We start from the raw sequence: 22,525 nt of genomic DNA on the forward strand, positions 1-22,525 counted from the left end.
AGCGCCGGAAGTGAGGAGGGGCGGGGCGGGGAGCGGAGTGGGACGGGGCAGAGGGGCCGGGTTGCGCTCCCGAGCCGCGCGCGAGGGCCGCGGTGCGCATGCGCCGGGCGCCGCCATGGCCCGCGAGCTCATCGGCCCCGCGCTGCCGCCCGGCTTCCCGCGCTGCGCCGAGGCGGACCCGGATGAGGACTTCAGCCAGGGTAAGGCGCGAGGGGGGCTGGGGGCGGCCCCCGCCTCGCCCCGCCCCGCCGGGAGGCGCGGACAGGCCCCTGTGGGGCCGGGCCGTGCCCCCGCGCTTCGCCGGTCCGCAGGGGCGCGGCGGGGACCAGCCTCGGGGCGCGGCGGTGCTGAAAACGGCGTAGGGTGGCGGGGCGCGGCCGCTCCGTGGGGGCGGGGAGTAACGTGGCTGCGCCGCGAGTGTTCCACAGCTCGGGCTGCGCCAGTGGGGCGCCTCGGCGGAGCTCAGCTTCACGGGTGTTTTTTGTACTGACTTTTTCGGAGGAAAGGAATCTGATGGGGTGTTACTGATATGAAACGGTCTAAAACATGTTTTTAAAAAAATACTGCGTTGATTTGGTTATGATTTTCTTGCTCAAATCGCATATGCGCTTTTAGGCCTGTGTTCTTTAGGAGCTGTGAGTGTGAAGTTAGCGAGCAGAAAAAGAAGGTGTGGTGGTTAGGTATTTGGAGCTTGCTTTCCCTTGTCAAACCAAAACACTTCATGAAACTATCGTTTTTCAGTCGGCTTTCCTCGGGGTGCAGACCTGGCTTGTGATCAGGGGGGCTGGGGTGCCTCACCGGCCGGGTTGAGAGCAGTCACAGCAGAAGTGGGGTGTCTTGGAGACTGGCAGGCTGGCTCTTCTGCAGTGCAGCTCAGTTGCCCCCACTTAAATTCTTGCACGTTCTGTGTCAATAATATCTCTGGGAGTAGCAGTTCGAGCGTTAGTACTCCCTGTCTTTAATCCAGGTTCAAGTCACTAGTATATATATTAAATTTCTGGCAGTGTTTCAGTGAGCATTGGGTTATTCCAAACAAAGCAGCTCCGATTGGGAAGGTTTGCCGTGCTCATCTGTTCTTCTAATTTTTTAATCCAGAAGAGGGAGCAATAGGAAGGGAGAGCAAAGCTGCTGCCTTAGTTGACACCATAGCAACATCAAGCTCCAGGTCCATGGCTTGGCTTTGTACTGAAGCCCAGACTACAGGCTTGCTTGAGATGGTGCAGCCTTTCCTATTCATATCTGTGTTGATGGCTTACTCACTTTCTATCAACGTACTGATATGTGTTGCAAATATCTATATTGTGTATGAATCCACTGAACAAAATAAGTTAACCTTATCATTAGGCTGTGGTTTCATGATACCAAGTGTTTTGGCAGTATCTAGTCTAGGTTATCCAGCCTAGTTTGTCTACTCTTTGGTCCACTGTACATCTGCTTTATCGTAGTACAGTTACACTGGCAGATCTGCTTGGGGATTTCTGTGTGAACTGGATGAAGGAATTCATTTGCTTTTAAAAAAAAAAAAGCAACCATGAAACCCACCAAAAAACAACAACTGGGGGGTTGTTTATTTGTTTTTATAACTTCTATAAACTTTTCCTGACTTATAATAGCTTGGCACAACAACTGAGTGTACCTGCTCAACACATGAGGCATACTGCTGCGGTGCAGAGGAGGAAGAGAGAGCAAGTACTTTGACGTAACACACTTTGTTGTACAGAAGTACAGCTCCAGCTGGAGCCCTGTGCCTGGAGGTTCTGAGTGCCAAAATGGTGTAGTGGGGCTGCCACAGGCGTCTTCTGCGCTGTAACACTTGCTGGGTCTTGAGACAGAATGGCCCTAGAAGTTGTTCTGTAACTATTTCCTCGTGTATTCTATAGCTATTTCAAGAGATACTTCACCTTTTAAAGCTAAATGGCTTTTTCAGTAGGTTTTCTTTCCTTCTGATCTCACTGATATTTGAGCTGCTCTTTGCTTTTCTTTAAGAACGCTTGGTTTTTTTATTCTACTTTAATAGTTTCTGCCTCCCAACAGCAACGAAGTAGGACTTTGAGCAGCCATTCTGAGAACTCTGTCAAAAAGGTTTAATTCAGAACTATAATATAAAAGAATAGAATAGACTGTTTCAGTTGGAAGGGACCTACGATGATCATCTGGTCCAACTGCTTGACCAGTTCAGGGCTGACCAAAAGTTAAAGCATGTTGTTAAGGGCATTGTCCAAATCCCTCTTAAACACAGACAGGCTTGGGGCATCGGCCACCTCTCTAGGAAGCTGTTCCAGTGTTTGATCACCCTCTCAGTAAAAAAATGCTTCCTAATGTCCAGTCTAAGCCTCTCCTGGCACAGCTTTGAACCATTCCCACGTGTTCTATCACTGGATCCCAGGCAGAAGAGCTCAGCACCTCCCTCTCCACTTCCCCTCCTCAGGAAGCTGTAGAGAGGATGAGGTCACCCCTCAGCCTTCTTTTCTCCAAACTAGACAAGCCCAAAGTCCTTAGCCACTCCTCACAGGACATTCCTTCCAGCCCTTTCACCAGCTTTGTTGCTCTCGTCTGGATGCATTTGAGTACCTTCATGTCCTTCTTAAATTGTGGGGCTCAGAACTGCACACAGTACTCAAGGTGAGGCCGCACCAACACTGAATACAGCAGGATAATCACCTCTTTTGACCGCCTGGTCATGCTGTGTTGGATGCACCCCAGGGTGCAGTTTGCCCTCTTGGCTGCCAGATAAGCATTTGTCTTCAGTCTGCAATATGACACTGCCGTGCTAGATGTAGTGAACAAAATAAATGTCTGCTGATCCATTCTTAAATCTGCATTTCTTTCATCTTTATATGGATAACATGGAATCATAGAATGGTTTGGGTTGGAAGGGACCTTTAAAGATCATCTAGTTCCAACCCCTGACATAACAGCTCTGTTAATGGTTGTAACTTAGAGCATGCAAATTTTTGCCTTTTTTTTTTTAAATGAATTATAACTGAAGATGTAGTAATTGTATCCTGTGTAATCACATTGATGTTAACATGGTGTTTTGCACTGTGAGACATGAGCAGGGTTAAAAGCTCATTTGTTCATTTCCTTGTTTATCCCTGACTCGGAAGATAAGGGAATAACCAAGGTAAAGTGCCAGTTGCTGCTCCGACGGTAGGTCAGCACAGGAGCAGATGAAATGGACTTTGCCAGGACCAGGATGGGAGCAACTGGTGGTTGGACAGACTCAGAAGTTCATCCCTAGTAAATCCATTACCTTTCCTTCTTCAGCTTGTCACTGTCCAACCCATGGGACACAGTCATCTCCTGATTCTTTATCTCATGATGATCCTCCAGAGCTGGCCTAAATGTGCTTCTGCTGGAAGAATCATACTTCCTTTGACCCATTTGTCCCTACCTCTGTGCTGTTGTTGTACCAGCAGGAGAGAAATGCTAGGGAATGGCTAAAAATAACCAGAGATGCAGAAGGGGGTTTTATCTATTTCGGCATTGAGGCCACATTTGTTAAAGTGCAGATGCGTTGATGTGATGTGTCAGAGTTGATCTTTCACTGCTGCTGAAGGTGAAAGGCCCTACTCCTGTCTGTCCTTGAGGGGTTCCCAGTGCCTGTCTGACGGCATGGTAGATTGCTTAGAATCGCCAAATACAATGGAAAATAACCTAGCAAAGCCAAATCAAAACGTAGTTTTTAATTTGGTTTCTGAATTGAAATTACTTCATTTTCAGGTGGATAGTCACCAGAACCAGCTCAGTGGAGAGGGCAAGTCAGAGCAACAATAGTAGAATGGCCACTTCTAACAGCTGTGAACCATTCCCTTCAGTCTGACTTGAGACGTATCCTTGGCTCTGTTTCTCTCCTCTCCATCCCAAAAATTTTCTTCTCACACTCTCTTACCCCACGGTCCTGCTCTGAATTGTTCTGAGTTCCGGTTACTTCCTCGCTTTCCTGTTGCTCTACCACTGCTACAACCATTTCTCTCCCCTCATCTCATTGGTTTTAGTTTCCTGAGATTCTGAGCTCTCCTCCATTCCTCCTTTGATCTGTATCTGTCCACTTTTCGGTGGCTTTCAGGGAATTTAATTCACAGACTTCCCATTAGATCTTGCCCTCCCTCCTTACTGTTTCCTTTCTTTGCTCTCAGCATCAATTCCCATTCCTTCCTCTCTACTCATTCCTGCAGCTCCCCACCCCAACCTGATGCATAGCTGTATCCTCACCTGTGCTGATTATCAGTCTCAGTCAGTACCACGACCGTATTAATTTTTAATCCCCATTCTCCCAAGTCTCGTTCTCCTCCACTTCTTTCACCATGTCCAATGACTTTTCCTTCCCCAGGCTTTAAATGCCATTTTCCCTTCATGAACCAGTCTCTGTCTCTATTTTATTTCTGGTTGTCCTGCTTAGGCTGCAATTCCATGAACAAACAGTTCTTTCAGGGGAATGCTGGGTTTTACAGCATTATTTTTATGCCTCCTAAGTTCCCTGATCCAGTTCATTGCATAGCCCACGCAAACAGTTGTGCTGGCATAATGGAGAGGAATTGGGATAGAAAGCAAATCATGTAAGTTAGCCCTGATGTTGAACAACGTATCAGTGGGACCACTCTCCTTCCTTAAATAGTTTTGATTTTACTAGTTCTTTCCAGCTCACAAAGCTGCTCTCAATTTCTCTCTTCCTCTGCAGTATCAGATTAATCAAATTGCATCTCAGTTTACTCCTTTCACTCCAAGTCCTGTCTCTTACTTATCTGCATTCAGAGCTTCATGGTATCAGGGCACCAGCTGGCTGGAGAAAACTGTTGTGCAGGTTTTGTCTGGTTTTTAAGTGCTTTTTACCCAGTGATGTTTCTCATACCGAAATGGGAGACTTCTTGATAGCAGTCTTTTAGTCCTATGTATCATTCATCTGTTGTGATGTTGTGTGGGTTTTTTTTTTTCTAAGTGTTGAAATGGATTTGTATGTCCTGGTTAAAGTCTTTCCCATTAAAACAGAAAACAAAATAAGTGGCGGATCTGTCTGGATGCTTTGTAACGAGTAGACTGTCCTTGCTCTGTGTCTTGTGCTATAGATGAGTAAAAGCATTATGAAGCTCACTTGAAGGACTCAGTTTCTACATAGCCTTTGTCAGCTAACAATGGACCATAATCTGTATCAGGTTTTATTTTACACCATCAAAAAGTCATAGTTCTTTAACTGGAGATGTAATTTCCTGGTCCCCTTCATTTATGTGGTTTTATTGCACCTCATCTTTTCATCTAACCTTTGGCTATTCATAAAGCTAACAATGTTCCCCACCAAAACATCTTTCTGTCCTGTCATTCTTGGACTCAGTGCTTGAAATATTAAAAGGAGGAACAGTGTCTGTGTTTTAGGATGCTAAATCATCAGTAGGATCAGATCTCCATTATATCAGATGGCTATTCGTGCTGTGTGTGTAAATGGTGCTGGCCCTGCATGCGCTGCCCTGGATCTGGGAAGGGCTCTTCTCCTGCAACTGTTGCTGGTCTTTGCTTATTCCAGCTGGCTCTGTGTTGATTGAGCCTGTGAGGGTATCTGTGTTAAGTGTCTCGCTTGGGGGCCGTTTGCTGTCAGGTCAGTGGCTAAGCTGCTTCTGGACCCAGTGTACATGGTACTATGTCCAAATAAGTCTATGAAGAACTGTGCCTGCTAGTGGGGACAGTGCCAGAAACAGCTGAGGCCGGTAAGCAGTGTTAGCGTCTGAATTTTTTCTTTGCTGGGGTACCCCCCCCTTCCTCATTACTCCAGAGGGTGAAAGGTTGACTGGAGCATGAGATCTCCATCCACTGCTCTGGCCTTCTGACAGCAACAATTCTTTGAAATTTGAATGCCTAATTCATCCATTTTTCAGCAGAGTGCTTAAGTCTGTACCTGCTGTTCATGCTTAGCTGAACTGGGAATAATCTTAATTGTTAAACCATTCCTAAAACAGGCTGGCAATTAAATTCCACGAATCTATGGTCTCCCATTCTGTGTATGTACAAATAATGTGATTCTTCGCTAGAAAGCTTCAAATGCTTTATTAAGGTGGTGATTTATTTTAAATATGCCAGTTTATAGCATGTGCATTGTAAACCAGTTGTTAGATAATACAGCGCTTTCTAATCCTGTTCCAGGAGACACTCATGTAGTAACAGATTAGTGATGTGCTAATTTAATTCAGGAGGGGTTGTTCATTGAAATATGATGCTGAAAAAAATAACTTCTAGAAGTTTGTTTAGATATCTTCTCTAAATGCTAGTCAGAGCAATGTTTGAATAAACTTAATTCTAGGTAGATACGTGTTTTGGGAATAGCAAGATAGAGCATGCTCATTTGAAATGTTTAATAAGTATCCCAAATAACTCTGAATGTTCAGTTGCAGGACCAGCACTGCCCCCAGGCTATAAAAGCAGCTGTAGCTCAGAAACTCCTGACAGTGATGACGACTCGGAATCTCTTCCTCTACCCAGAGATGCAAACAGCGATTCTGAAGAGGAGGCAGAAGGAGGTCCAGCACCCAAGTAAGTCTGTGCTTCAGTTATTTGTATATTTACATCGTATTGCAAATGAAATGTGTCTGCATAAATTATGAGGAAGGGACAGTATTTCATATAAATAAAAAAGTAAACCCTGTACCTGCGTAAAACTCGATGATGTTCTGCATGTTGTTTGCGGTCAAGAATGTTCAGCTGACCTGTTTGACACCCTACAGTGGAATTAAGTTATTTAGGGCAGTCAATTCTCTGTATTTACATGTTTTATTTTAGTTCTGCAATTAAAATAATAAAATCTTTAATGTTTTGCTTGTTTATACTGAGGACAGACACCACCTATCATGTATGTAAGTGTTTGGTACTTGAGTTTTGCCCTGTTTCTGGTATACTACCTCTCATTGAGAAGTCATAAGAACTATTATGGGCATGAATTTATGCATTCAATTAAGTCAACTCTAATAAAAAAAAATTGTTTAGCAAATAACAGGAGTCTGCACATACTTTCATTTGGTGAGATTGATTACTCACAATTGCTCTGTTAAGAACTTGTGTATTTGTGCTAGGCCTTGTATAAGGGACTTGGAAGGGTATTATATCATCTTAATGAGTGTTAGAGTAATTATTACTCTCTTTTTTTCCTTGTCTTATTGAACAGTTTTTCAGTTAATTAGAATTTAACTGGGAAAAATACTAGTCAAAATGCAGACAGTGTATAAAAATGGAGAACGTGTGCTGAATTTAAAGTCACTTTGTGACTAGAAACTGGTATTTCAACATTATACTACTCTTCTTTCTACAGCAAAAGCATCCTTAATGTTTTTTTAAATGTCAGAGCATTTTTGGAGTGAAGCTTATGCTCCCAATTTTTTAATTGCTTCAAATTATTTTGGATCCTTTTGCACTGTTTCCTTGGTAACAGCAGGATATTTAGTACATAAAACTGTCTGAAATAATTTTATAGGGTTTTTTTTTCCCTTTTTAAAATGTAGATAATTGCTATACATGTCAAGGTAATTATTAAGTGAAATCTTTGTATTTGCAGAAAGCTGAAAAGAATTCATGAAGATGATGATGATGATGGCTTTTTTGGGCCTGCTCTTCCTCCTGGATTTAAAAAACAGGATGATTCTCCAGAGAGGTAATTAAAATGGAATTACATTCAGACTCTTTTCCTTAAAACACAATTATTTTAGATAAAATATTTTGTGTCACTATTACAGAACACTTCAGTTGTGCACTTCAGATTCATATGATTAGAATTGCTTCCTCCACATTCTGGAACAGCAACAGCATTCCCTTGAAACAGAACACATGGCCCTCCTAGTCCTGGTTGGAAGGTTGGAGAGAAAAAGGAAAAATGTGAATTGTCTGATCTGTATTTTAATGTCGAATTCTTCCTTTTCTGCCTGCTCTGAGATCTATCATAAGAAAAAACAAATTACAGATTCAAGGACCCATAGTTCTGTAGTTCATTCTGGGCTGCGAGGGAGTAGGACAGTTAGCTTTTCTGTGTTACAATACAATGCGGATTGTTGGATTTGTCGTTTGCTAATGCGCCAAGGATTATTGTTTATGTGTCTCCAGGTGGAAAACTAATCTGAACAGTATAGGTTTCTAGAAAGCAAGCTGTCATAGCTAAGCAAATAAGCGTTATTTATAGCCTCTATCAGGAAACTTTCCATTTGATTGCATGCAATTATAAAATATGGATTTTCTATGCAGAACTTAACCATGGCTCACAGCCTTCTAGTCTTTATATCAATCCGGGTACTTCCTTCTATAATTTGAAATGATAACCCATAGTGAAATTGGTACTTCCAGGGGGATGCTTATTGATGAAAGGTACGAGAGAGTCCCCTGATCACTATTACCTTCCTCAGAGCAATAGGGAGCTGGTAGATAAATTAAATCAATATGCACCTGTCAGGTATGAGTTCTTAATTCTAGGAAAGTGACTCAATTTGTTGTCAAGCTATATGTGTAGTATACCATCTCAAAGGAGATTTCAAAGTTGACATTTTTTTTTGTTTGGGTAAATTTTTATGATGCTTGGCAGCAGTTAGAAATACAAGAATTTATGTAACTAAGGTTATTTGGAAATATCCTCTTCGTATCTGTTTGGTTACACTTTGCTGTGATCAACAAACTCATTTGTAATTGTGGGTATCATGATCAGTGGGCTCGTTTGGTGCTTTGATGGTCCCAAGAGTAACTAGCATTTTTTTAGCTTGTGTTTCATGTGCCCAATGTGTTATTTAAGCTTTAAAATTTAGAAAGTCACTAAAAAGAATGTGATCTCTAATAAAGCAAATAAATGCTTGTAGCTTTTAATATCAGCGGAGGTAGCCTTCTTGCTTTCTTGATTTTTGGCATGAATATTCCTGTGGTAAAATGTTATATCAAAGTGTGCAAAAGAAAAGAGGAAGAAGAGAGGCAACTTGTAGTTTGAAGGTTAGAGAGATGAGCAGTAACACAGCTGGTCACCCATCATATAATCTTAGTCTTTTGTATGTTCACCCAACTTTTATTTCTGCTTAGCAGTTTATTTCCAAAATGCTAGATAATTTGCATTTACATTCAGAGGGCAAAAGTCTGCTCTGTGTCTCTGAGTATGAGATTAAAGCAGTAAAAGGCACTTGCTAGTTTTGTTGAGGGTTTTTTTGTCCTAGCTCACCATACAACTGCTCCTAGCACGTACTGAGAAGGCAGATTGAGCAGAGCTGTTTTGCACCCAGGCTGGTTTTCTGAATAGGTGGGAAAGGTGTGATGTGTGGGAAGATCCTTGTCTATCTTCCACCCCCCATACACCTGGCAGTCTAGTTGTGCTGACACACTGAGGCGTACACGCTGTGCAGGGTGTAGACACAATGCTGTTAAATGTCTCCCCGCTGCATTGCCCCTAGTGTTGAGCAGATTGCCAGCTGATGATCTAGCCATGAATAATTGAAACAAATTTTTGTTTGTTTCAATGTATGGACATACTGTTTATAAGCTCTGTGTGACATACTCGTTCTTTTAGAAAAGCTTTTGTTCTGTTGCATCTTTTCCAGACTTGTCAAAGCAACTTATTCATGATTTGGAGCAGCTCATGTGGCAATTTGCAGCTTGTTAAAATTTGTTTGAATCATTCCAGCATAAAATCTATATATGAACAGATTTCCTTCAACTTTGGAAAGGATATTGCTGGTTATCAGTGTTAGACAGAGTTGTAGCACTCGTAAATATTCCTGAAATATTCATACCTCAAGGTAAAGAGCAAAGGTTATCTTAAAAAATTTTATGTTATACATCAGAAGAATGCTGAAATACCCATCTTGAAACATGCATTAGCAAGGACTCCGAGTCCAACAACAGGAAAGCATTCTTTGCCATATATGAAATTCAGTATTCCTTAAATGAAAGCTTAATTCATGATAAGTTTGGGGTGTTTTTTTGAATGTGTATAGGTAGGTACCGAAGTTGCCAACTAATAGAGCTTTATTTAGATTCACTTCACCTGTTCAGAGAGCCTTTGGACATCCAGGAAACTGTCAAGAATCATGTCAGTTGTGTGCTGCAAAGACCCGAGCAACAGGGTTATTCACGTGGGAAAAAAAAAAACAACATAGAAATGGAAAGCGTGGGAGGGATGAATATGGGAACCATTTTTCTATTCCTTGGAAGAGCCTTTGAGCAGTTACAGAAACAACGCAGAGATTTTAAGATCTGCTCTTTTTCACAAGTTGCACAGATACAGCCCACAACGTAGACGTTCTTATGTATTTTTGTAGAAAGCTTTTTTATAGTATGGCTTAGCTGTCTCTCCATGCAAAATAAAGGTACTTGTATACTGAAATAAAACATTATTTTGGCCATATCTATATAGGTTTAAATTCAATCTCTTTATATTGGGAATTTAAAATACGGTCTTAACAAGAAAGCAGTCAGAAGGGAACAGAGGAAAATAAAAGCTGCTTATTTTTTGCAGCAGCTAGGTGGGGGTGGAACTTCAAATTTAACCCAGACCTCTTGCCTGTGTTTGAAACCTCACTAGTACTCTTGTCCTGGCCTGAGCTCACATTTATCGCTTGACTGTCTATCTGTGGTTGGCTTTCTGGCAGGACTTTCTGCTTTTTATTTCCCCTCTTCAAATCCTGCAATAATACCACTGCAGTGGGGCTGTACTGATTAGATTATGTGGGATTTAGTAGAAGACCATAATTAGCATAATTCAATTCATGTTGTGTTACGTTTGATTGCCCTAAAGCTCAGAAACTGAAGATCATAATAAACAAAGTCGCGGCTGATATGTTGTGAGGATACTGTCACTTGGATATTTCTTCAGGTGATAATTGTTTGGGGTTTTAGTTAGCTTTTATTAGCTTTAAAAATATGATGGTGAATTATGAAGAGGAACTCATATTCAAAAGTCTTTTCAGTCCTGCAAGCACAGTTTGTAGTATGCTTTGAACTGTTTTCACCATTGAAAAGAGATTCTCACCTCTCTGTGTTCCTGGAGACAACTGAATTATACTGCTTGCAGAGCTGCTGTGTGAAAACAAATCAGTGAAGTTACCTGGGATCACAAAACTTTTCTTCTCTCATCCCCACACCAAGGGAAAATAAACTTAAAATCAGAACAGTTCACTGTTTATTGAAGGACAGTGGAACTGTGGTGCAAGGCAAGAATGAACAGAATTGGCTTTGTTGCTAGAGGAAGAATAGCGTATATTTGTCCTCCTACCTTTCATTGCTCTTTAATCTGGTGAAGGAAGCTAGGGAAGAAGAAAGTGAATTTCCTTGACTATGTGTTGCAACTTTCCTGGTTTTCTTGCATCCCAACTATCTGCAGAGGTCCTTATGGAAAATGGAGAAACTCTTCTTACTCAGTTATTTCTGTGGTGTGCACATAGAGGGCACAGTTGGCATGGGGAGGAAAGAGAATAACACTTCTCATCAGCTTTTTATTTTTATATTAAACTATTACTTTTTTTTTCCTACAGCAAGCAGTCATTTAATGTACAGTCCATCTTGGTTATGTTACTTCCTTTTCTTTTTTTCCCCTCAACTTAAAACTAAGATTTTCTTTTTTTTTTTTCCTCCCTCAAGGCCCATTATAGGTCCTGCATTACCACCTGGCTTTAGGAAACCTTTGCAGGACACCAGGAATAGCAGATGTTCTATAGGACCGTCTGTTTCATCAGAATTCCGTACCCAGGTTTGTGAAAGCAGAAGCCTTTGTTTTAGTACAAGCTATCTGAAATGCTTAAACAAGTAGGAGCCTGAAAAAGTGTACTAGACATACTTTTCAGCATGACAATTTAATTTTAGACCAAAAAGTGTCTGGCATATTTTTGTCTGAGTCAAATACTGAAGCATAGATAAGCCTTAAAAAAGAAAAAGGCTGGTCTGGTTTGTTGTGATTTTGATGTTAGACAGATGATGCACTCGCTTAACACGAGATCTAGGCATCCAAAACTACAGTCACAGTAATCCTTCCTGATGTTTTTTCATTCTTTCTTTTGATGTGACGTCCTTCACAACTGAACATCTTGGCAAAGTTCAAATTTTTAAAGACATTAAAGAAATAAGGTAACTTTTTTTTTTTTTTGTACTTTTACTCCTTTGCTGACAGGGGAGCAAAATGATCAAATATTTCACATATCTTCACCTCCTTAAAAATGTTTATTAGTGGATGCATTAAATAAGTTTATCCAAAAGAACGCAATCAGGAATAATGCTACAATGTCACTAATTGTTCTTACCAATAGCAAGATGATACCTGTAACTGGGAGTAAGGCAGAGCAGGACAGTGACACTGACATAATTTTTTGGTTCATGTTTTTTGACTGTTCTCATCAGGTTAGGTAAAAGCTAAATAGAAGTCCTAGTCTAATCCCTAGCAAAGTAATGCATGTACTACTAAAGAACATTCAGGAATGCGATGTGTGATAAAATACAGCTAGAAATATGGGGAAGATTCAGCTCCCTAAACATGGGTCTCTAGTACCATTCTGAAGTATCTGAATCGTCTGCAGCTGGCTGTCAGACAGGGAGTAGCACCTTTAGAGGAGCCTGCATCCTTCTTGAGCAGCACCTCTTAAGCCAGGCAGGATACCCTAAGACATCAAAAATGGTGCTGGACACCAGTGTTTAGGCAATTGAATCTCTCTCATGCTGTGAATGAAATATTAATTCCTTGTGAGAATTAACAGTTATTTTGTTTATTTCTAAAACATTTTTACGTTTAACTCCCAGACACTGTGGGACATGCTAGACATGCTAGGAAGGAGTGAGGCAAAGGCTGCTCTGGAACTTCACTTTTTTGATAAGTAGTGGTGAAGTGTATCAGTCTCTAGCCTCCAATAGCAAGTGTTGTCATAATCATTCATGATGAATGATTGTGTGACATTTTTAAGGTACTCATTGTATTATAACTCCAAATAACGATTAAGCAATTTATCATGATGACAGATCTCTTGAGGCAGGGATGTCAAAACTGGTTTGCTTATGTATTTTACAAATAAAAAAGTCTCTTTTCCCCTAAATAGATATTCTAGCATCAGCTTTGTTATAGCTATTACAGAACTTACCTTATTTTATTTTTTCTGTCTTCCTAATAATTTTACCTTTTAATATGATGAGTATTTTTTTAATTTTGTTTTAATTTATTCAATTATTTTGTATTCTAGTACATCTTCAGAGGCATTGTATTGCATGCTGACTCTTCACTTTATATCGATTTCCCCTTCAAACTTCAAGGCAGTATTTTTTAATGTTTGTTTAATTTCATCTGGTTTGAGGCAGGTGGTAATGGAGTGAGTTGAACTTAAGACTAATGAGAAAGGAAATGATATGTGCTTCTTCAATTAAAACTCAGCGTGGAATTTGTCTTTCATCCTTAATTACAGTACAATTTATTTTGAAAGTCTTACATATTTGCATTTTTTGTTTGTCTGTACACAGAGAGAGGGAAGTGTTTTACTACCATGGTTTCTCAAGATGGTTATTCCTCTTCCCCACCAGCTCATTTAAAAAAGTAGGGCGAGAGAGAATGCAGTCTCCCCATTCTCTAAAAGTTGAGCAATATTGCAGTGGTAGATAACTAGTGAAAGCTTGACTATGTAACTGGTTTTGAGAAAAATGATGAGAGAAATTGACATTACCACCTTGCATTGATGGTGATTATGAATGACCAGCTATTTCTCACCCTCTTTGGTCATTCAAATCCATTTCATGCAACTGGTCATACAGCCATTAAATTTGCTAAGCCTCTCCTTGCACCTTGTGGTCCACAGCCATATGTAGCTGTGTCATTACCTGAAGCTTGCCTTCACCGCTGTTCATACCTTTGATTCCTAAAGGCAGACGGGGCCAGTGGGCTTGGCTAGTTTGGAGCAGTGTCATTAAAGCACACCAATTTCTGTAGCAAATGGCCCACATAGGAGTGAAGTGGCTTATTTCACACCTGCTGTCTTCCTTAGCCCAAATCCCTCTACAGCCAGCTATGAGCAACCTGATGTATTAGGCTTGAACTCAGTGTAGCAGTGTAGCAGGGTTTCCTGCTCTCCTCCTCCCTTTCACTCATCCTCCATTCCCCGTGCTCCCATTAGGTGACTCTTCTAGTGAGGTTCTGTGCTGCATTCTTGTATACTCCACTCACTGGGTCACCTCTGCCTCGGGCACCTTATTTTACCTAGAATGCTCCTGATACTGTTTTCCACTACTTATTGCTCTTGAGTCCTTAAGTGCTGATGGTGTCATGTCTTGGTTCTATGATGTCCACCTGGTAACCAAAGTTTGGCATGACAGAACCAAACCACCCCCTGCCCCACCTTCTTCATCCTTCATTTGAAACTTCTTTGTCACCACCTTGTATTCTCAAGTAATGCTTTGTGCTTCCTGAGTATACAGCCTTGTCATCATCCTACTCCCATGGCTTTATCACCTGCATTCAGGCTGTAGCTAAATCTTTTCACTTTCATAGACAGTGGGCACCTTAGCTTTGCTTCCAGCACGCTGTGGCATCACCATTTTCTGTCTAGTTCTGCCTCCATCCACATTTGTACTGCTCTGACTTGGAGGGACCTGTGAGCTTTCTGTAAAACCCCTGGCATCCACAAAGATTCTTACTAACATCTAGTCCCTTTTGAACCTAGTTTTTTGAGCTGTTCTCCAAGTGCTTAGAATGCAATGTCCAAAAGGATCAAAGAAGCGAATGACGGAACCAAAAGGTTAGACTGGCAGATACGGTACACCCAGGAGTGTAGTACCATGCATGCCACTGTACCCTAGCTTGCAAGTTAATTTTTCTAGCATCCTTACAGAATTTCAGCTCAAGACAGTTCTTGCAGTATGAAATTGTGATCTTTAATATGGAGATGCATCCAGATGTTGCTAGTGATGGTAAAGCCCAAATATCAAACATGTATGTTTGTGTGTTTTAAATTTACCTATAGCCACAGAGGCCACGTGGCTGCATGTAGAGCAATGTAAAGTAGCAGGACTTTGTGTATTGCCACTGTGTTTACCAGCAATTTTGTCTCAGACAAGATACAGTGCTTTTGGAAAGACGGAGACTAAGTATCCATGCTAAAGTGCCAGAACAGGTCTAAATCTGGAGTTTTAATCCAAGTTTTTGTTGTCTGACTGGCAGTTGCATTGCATTATGTTTATATGCTCTTCTAGACAAAATCATTCTAATCCTATGAAGCTAAAGTGTTTCTTGATAGTCTTAGCACTATGGTTGAGAGAAATGTTTATTTTTGGAAGGTAACAGATAGTAGTGAGGAAGAAGACAATCTTATAGGCCCAATGCCTGCAAAAGGACCAGTGGAGTCTGATGTGACTAAAGAATTTGAACGCAGAGCTCAGAGAATGAAGGAAAAACTTAATTCAGCAGACAGCGTAAGTTGGATTTCTTAATTTCTAATATTTTGGTGCTGGATTGCATTTGTGTTTTTCTTTGCCTATTTCTGTGTTAACCCATTTGCAGTTCTGCTTGGGATGCTAAGTGTTTGCAATTGTTAAGACAAAGAAAAATCCATGATTTCTGCTGGAAGCTAAGAGATTCAGACAGCAATTGTTGATTTATGCTTTATTTACTCTGCCCACCCCACCCCCATTTCTTTGTAAAGGATGAACCCAAGCAAGTTACCAGGGAATCGTGGATGACAGAGCTTCCACCTGAATTGAAGAGCTTTGGATTTGGCCCAAGAACATTCAAGAAAAGAGCTGATGACAAACCAGGAGATAGATCTATTTGGACAGATACTCCCGCTGACAGAGAGAGAAAAGCCAAAGTGAGCATTTCTTCATTCATATATACCTGCAGGCAGTATTTATGTTGTTGATATTCTGTGAAAACAAAGTAAAGATATCCTGAGCTGTTAAATGAAATTTTTTTTCCAGATTTTTCTTTGTTATCAAAAGTTATTAATTCAGGCTTCAAGGTAAAGGCAAGGAAATGACAATTTTAAGTAACATTGATATTAATTTATTCCCTCTCCCTTCTGCATAGTCAGGTACTCAATATCAGCTCATTGAATTTCCAATTACAGTGTGTCCAATTCCTTCTTTTATCAAGCTGAGAAAAAAATGTCTGGTGGCCTCTATCATGGCCTCTACCCTTCAGATTTAATTAAAGTAAATATAGATTTCCTTGCTTTTTGCTTCAGACATTCTGATTACTGTAGCCTGTGATTTGTTTCTACTCATCAGGAAAGAGAAGAGGCAAAAAAGTCAACCAGTAAGGATAATGAAGAGATTGTATTATCTGGGAGAGACAAGAGACTTGTTGAGCAGGTGACTTCATACAATGTAAGTGTAATAGCAACAGAGTTCCTCTTCCTGCATTTCCTTTAATTCTTCACTTCTTTTCTTCTGGTTCTCATTTCTAGAGCTGCTGGTTTCCATGGTGATGCCATTACAGTCTTCGCTTTTAGTGCCCAAACCTGCTGCTGTTTAAGTCATTAGAACGTTTGCCATTGACTTCAACAAGAGCAGAATTGGGTCCTCCAGCTGCTGCTGAAAACAGTGGGACAGAGTTGGGGTTTGTGCATATTGTCTCAGTTTTAGGTGGTGTTTTCCTTAAATCATCTTCACATCAAGCCATGGTTGCTGGGAGTAGACAACCTTAATTCAAATATTAGCTTACTTTACTGAATTACCAACGTCCCAAGATTAAAACAGTAGTAAAGGTTTAACTTTTAGGACAAAACATGCATTAACCCAAAAGAAGCTTGATGGGCTAAGCAGATCAATGCATTAATTATACTATGTAGTTAATTACATTAACTGCTCATTACATCAGCATTATGACGTGAAATTTTCCTCACTCTCTGCAGAAGCAGATAATTTTCACAGACAGGTGTTGATTACTAGAAATCTGAATTCCGTGTCAAATTCCCTCTCACTTTTCTGTCTGCCAGCCCTGTCCTCCAGAGTATGTGGACTGTTGCCTGCCTTACAGCTGTTCGTTCCAGTTTTTCCCTGATTTATGGTCTGAAGTCTTATGGAAGGCAGTCTGGTCTCTTGAGAGTATAATTAACTTGAGAATTGCAGCCTTGGCTTATATTACATGATTGAAGTTTATCTGGCACTTTTAATAATTTATTTGTAGTTCATTAAATCACATGTCCCTCTTGACTTAGAGGCTTGCAAATTCAGAGCTATTAGCGTACTGTCTTAAATTTCTTCTGTATTGTCTGTTTTTACTATCATTATGAATATAGTAGAATAATTTTCATGTACCATTGCCAGAATAATACATATATAGGCCTTTTAGTGTTTCTAAGGTTAATGGAGTTCTCTCAAAAAAAATTGAAGGCGGCATCTTGTTTAAGAACAATGTTTCTTGGGTTGTTTTTGTCTGATTTGGTTTTTAGATCAGCTCTTTTCTGATTTTTCAGGTGGGTTTTTTTTCTTTTAAAGTTTTTTCCTCTATTTTTTCTTATTTCTTTCTCCACTGAACTTTATCAAGTATACTTTCATAGAACAGGAGCTTTAATTCTTAAAATAGTTTCTTACAGTTAATTCTTTCAGCGCTGATGCTGTATACGTTCTCTGGTGCAATTCTGTCAACGCTGACACAGTTACACCATGAATAAGTATTGTCTATTTTCTGTTTTCCATGAGAATAATTTCTTATGTCATGTATGAATTATTACTTGTGTGTTTGAAGTAAGTGTTTGCACAGGGTGTGAAGGAAAATGAACCTTTGGAATAAAGATCTCCTGTTCCTAGACATGAGAAAACAGAGCTGCCCATCTTTTGCTCTTTCTGATGAAAGAATTGGTTTGGACTGATCTTTTGGTAGTTTGTAATGATTTGAGAGTCTGAGAAATTGACTACTTAGGGATACACAAATACGCTTTACCTGAGTAATGGAGGGGCCATGTAGTCTTGTGAGAACTAATCCTGCTCCTGAGTGAAATCAGCAAAGGTGTTATGTTCTATTTGGGCTGGATCATGCTCTTTAATAAACACAACTAAAGCCCTTGACTTGGCAAAACCCGTGCCTTTATCCTGTGGGCTTGCAACAGATGATTCAAATACTGAAAAGTTAGGAGCCCACATTAGAACCACAGTAGTGTGTGAGAGTGAGATCGAAAGAGTATCTAGCTTGTTCCTGCCCCCAGCAGTGACCAAATCCAGATGCTTAGGGGGAAGTGTGTAAGAAACTGGCCCTGTACTTTGAGGTATCTCTCGTGACGTGTTATCTTCATTTGTCTCTGCTAATAATGGCAGAGCAACTTTTATATTTCTTTTGCATTATTTTTATTATTTTCTCCACTGTCAGCAGAGATTCAACATTATGGGTATCTTTAACGTCAGTGAATTATTAGTATTTTGTTAAGCGTAGATAAGATTACACAAGCTTTCTGCTCTTTGTATGCTAAATTTACCATTCTGTTTTCCAGGCACTAAGCTGTCTTCTTTTTCTGGAATTTTTAGCCTTCCTAACTTCAATCTTTCCATTTGGATTTTCTGTACGTTGTTGGTATTTTGTAATACTTTATTTCCTCTTCTTTCTTCTCATTTTTCCAGGAGTCGAAGAGGTCAGAATCTCTCATGGACATACATCAGAAAAAGCTAAAGAGCAAAGTGTCCGAAGAAAAGAACAAACCTCAAGAAAGAAGGCCATTTGACCGAGATCAGGATCTCAAAATCAATCGATTTGACGAAGCACAGAAGAAAGCTCTTATAAGAAAATCCAGAGATCTAAATAGTAAATTTGAGCACAGTAAAGGCAATATGTTTTTATAACATAAAAGCATGAAGTTTTTTTGAAGTGAAGTCAATTAAACTTTGAATACTTAATTTTGTAAGTATTTTTCTGTAAATATTTGTATGCAAAATAAATATCCTGATCTTTAACTGTCTTTCCTTGTCTGTAAATACTCTGTTAGGGAGGATCATGTGTACTAAAACTAAACTGGTAAAGTCCTGGTATAAAAAAAATAATGTAAATTTGCTACTTTAAAACTGATTTTTTTTTTTTTTACTATAAAAATAATTACTTAAAATAGGTATTATTTTAAGGAGCTCTAGATTTGGTCTTGCAATGGAGTTGGCAGTTTCCCCTTTTCTCCTGCCATGCTTAAGCTATTCTTGCTGAGCCTGACCTGAAGGCCATGGAAAAATCCCCTTCAGGCTTGTGGGCAGGACATTGCTTGACTGGAGTTCCTGCTGGGGAGTATAAACTCAAATGGTAGCTTTTATGTCTGCCCGGTGCTTTTATTTCTATGATTCTGTGTCTGTACATAATTACAGGTTTATATGTATGCAGTATAATTTCTGTACTACAGCAGGAAGAGCTAATAGTAGCAGAAGTAGTAAAACCTTAAGATTTGCAGATATAATTATAAAATGGTAGCATACAAGAAGAGAAAATCTGATTTGAGTTTCAATTTGTAAGGCTTATCATCAGAAAATCATCTTTTTAAAGCAAATACAATGTGAAAATCAAGCCAAAATAAAGCTTGTTTTGTCAGTTAATTTGCAAAGCAGAACAGCTCTTTGGTATCAAAAAGGAAATAAGTCTACATTTTAAAAAATCTGCATCCATGCTTAGAGTTCTTTAGCTCTTCTATGTGTGTGCGGAGCAGCTGCAGGGAGAGTTGTATTACTTATTTAAAATGAGACTTGTACTTTCATCCTTTTTCTCTCAAGTAATGTTTAGAATCCTTTTTGAGAAGCTACTGAAAGTATCTATATATGAAAATAATTTTATATATGAGATGCTGGCAACTTGTCTGGAAGTGTGACACATCTTGCATATTAAATACCATGGGGTTCAATAATTTGAAAAAAGGCTGTGACAGACAGTGTCTGGGTTGGTTCATGTTAACGGAGCAGTCCCCCAACAAGCCCCAGAAATGAATGGCTAAGAACTTGGTCTTATTTTATTGCATGAGCACATGAGCCCAAGGCACAGCCTCCATGTGCTGAGAAGTCTTGGAGAATTTTCAATGTCACAAATGAATGCTTCTGTACAATATATTTAGATACTGCACTGTTTTTTGTTAGACAATTTATTTTGCTATCTGAAAAATCTACCTTGAGGAGGAAGAGGGACTGGTTTTGTATTATGTTTGGTTTTTCTTTAATCAGTTTTGAGTTTCTGAGTCTTCTCATTTTGAGGCAAGAGGAGCATTTAAATAAGGGTTGTTTATTTTTCCTCCCTGAAACAGACTTCTCTTAGTGTCTTGTGCTTTTTTGCTTCAGCAAGCAAAGCCTCACTAGATTTCTACATTCTGAGTTGTCTCTTTCCCCTTTTGGGATAGCTCCTCTGCAGCTGGGACTTACATAACATCTCTCTAGCAATTCATCAGATGTAGATTTCTTAATTGGAAAGGCAGTATTAGGAATGTTTAGGGGTTTTTTAGGCAACTAAAGCACTGACAGGGTGAGCATTGCGTGACTAGCTAAATCTTCATGGTTGACGAAAAATGATCCTTATGCCCACTTTTGGAAATCCTACTGCCTTGGGAAATCAGTTTATTATCAGGTGTTGCCTTGTGCTGAAAGAGCTGAACTCATGAGCACATCGTGCAGTCCTCACTGATTCAGACAAGTCTGTAGCAGGGATGAGGGCTGCTTGTATCAAAATTTTGTTGTTGCTCTGTGCTTTGTGTTCATTTTTGTTCTTTGGTCCCTGCTCCTCCAAACTGAGGACCAGTCATCAGATGTCACAGATGGCCAGATCCTGCCATCCAGCTGTACCCCTGCTGTTTGCTTGCTGCCCTCCCTGGCCCCATCATGGTCTCCTGCCCTCTCCAAGGCCGTGTTTGAGTGGAGGCTCTGAGGCGTGCTCAAGAGGAGAGCTCTTGTAAGGGGAGCGCAGGCAGCCCTTTGTGGTCATGCGGTGGTACTTTACACTTCCATATGTGGTGTGTGCAGTTCTAATTAGTCAAGCCTTGATGTGAGTTGGGAATGTGTTTTCTCTCATCTGCTTAATTTTTTTTTCTGCTCTGAAGCAGCCTCTTGAAGACTCGATGAAATCCGTGTTATGAACTTGAGATAGGGGGAAAGTGGAATTGTTGAGAGTTCAAATTAAGCTTTCATTACTTTGTGTAAATTGAGTGAACTTTTAAATTGCATTAATACACAAACTAATCTCTTACCAATGCCAAACCATTCCCTGGAATAGTCATTAGAACAAGCAGTAACTTAGTAAATTACAAGGTCTGTAAGCTTTTGTGGGAAAAGATGAGCTGTCCTCTACAATTTGGACAAGCTGTAGAGCATTTCTGCAGAAATGTTAATGGATGATTTTTCAGAATCCCATTTGAAAAAACAGAATTTATTTCACAGAAAATCCTCACCATAATTACTATGTAACGTTCCTGGTAACTGGCTCCCGATGCAGATTTAATGGACTCTATTGCTATTCTGCGCTGCCAGCCTGCGTCGCAGCATATTGACTCCAGGCACATCAGGAAACTGTTTTGTAAAAAAATGTCAGGGAGGTTTCCCTGGATGTGAAAAGCCTATCAGCTTAGATTTTAAAGCTCTCGCCTTTGTTTTGTGCTGGCATAGACATCCTTTATTAAAACTGGTGTTAAAAATCTCGGTTCAAGAGCAGTGTCCCCTCCTGAGATGTCAAATAGGTGGGGAATTCATAGTGAAGTCAATAAAAAGAAGGCTTTTGTGGTAGGCATATGATAAATTGGATGTTTAAGGGGAATTTTAAGGAATATATTATTAGCAAAAAATAAAAAAACCCTCTTGAATTTGCTGTTACCAAGGAACAATTAAAAGCAATAAAGACAAGACTTAATGATTTCTTTGTAAGTATCTTCAGGACAAAATACTGAGTTACCATGATGTTGGATCTGGAAAATTTTGTTAGAATATGGTATAGCAATACTGTCACCTGAGGAAAATCTCTGCTCTTCTGATTTAAACACCTATTTATAGAGAGTTATTTTTTGCTTCTGCTGTTGCAGTCAGTGGATGCACTGTGCGCGTTGGCTTTTCTGCATGAAGTGCATTCCCAAATAATCAACAGCAATAGAAATACATTTTATTTAGGGATTTGATGGTGTCATGTTGATAGCACAAAAGCAGCATTGTCGAAATAGCTTTCTTTTCAAAAGAAACATTGAGGTGAAACATTGATATGTTTCTGTTGAGTAGGAAAGGGGGGTTTTCTGCATAAAAGAAGTTTGAAAATGCTCCGGAGGGCTCCAGGAGTCCAGGGCTACTTGTGCTCAGGGACTTGTTTTGTTTCTGAAATGTAAACTTTGTTATTTCTGTCCAGCCAATTATAAATTGTATGTTGATTTAAGAGTAATATAGCATTAAAAATCAGAATCTGTGAAAACTTTCTGTACGTGCATCCTTAACTTCAGCCACCCCACCCGCATACAGTGCATATAGTTTCTAATTGTGTGATTACCTAATTCTCAAATAAAACACGTCCTTATGAATTGTGTGCAGCATTTTATATGCTGGGGAAAAAAACAAGGTTACGCGGTGTCTTTCAGCCAACAGCTTTAGGTTTTCCTCAGTGCTCAATAATGCAGAGGGTGTCACTGCAGTCAGTGAG

The 22,525-nt window shown here is 40.0% G+C and overlaps 1 protein-coding gene across 1 annotated transcript; it reads left to right on the plus strand.

The window, feature by feature from the left end:
* Positions 1–48: 48 nt before the first annotated feature.
* GPALPP1 (GPALPP motifs containing 1) lies at positions 49–22,304 on the plus strand. Its single transcript, XM_074859627.1, has 8 exons — positions 49–200; positions 6,375–6,519; positions 7,535–7,630; positions 11,581–11,689; positions 15,244–15,378; positions 15,609–15,773; positions 16,192–16,290; positions 18,520–22,304. Exons 1-8 carry the CDS (start codon positions 116–118, stop codon positions 18,736–18,738), a joined length of 1,053 nt encoding a protein of 350 aa, XP_074715728.1. The 5' UTR covers positions 49–115; the 3' UTR covers positions 18,739–22,304.
* The last annotated feature ends 221 nt before the right edge of the window (positions 22,305–22,525 follow it).

Source organism: Strix uralensis, chromosome 2, assembly GCF_047716275.1.
Source record: "Strix uralensis isolate ZFMK-TIS-50842 chromosome 2, bStrUra1, whole genome shotgun sequence".
Classification (NCBI taxonomy): domain Eukaryota; kingdom Metazoa; phylum Chordata; class Aves; order Strigiformes; family Strigidae; genus Strix; species Strix uralensis.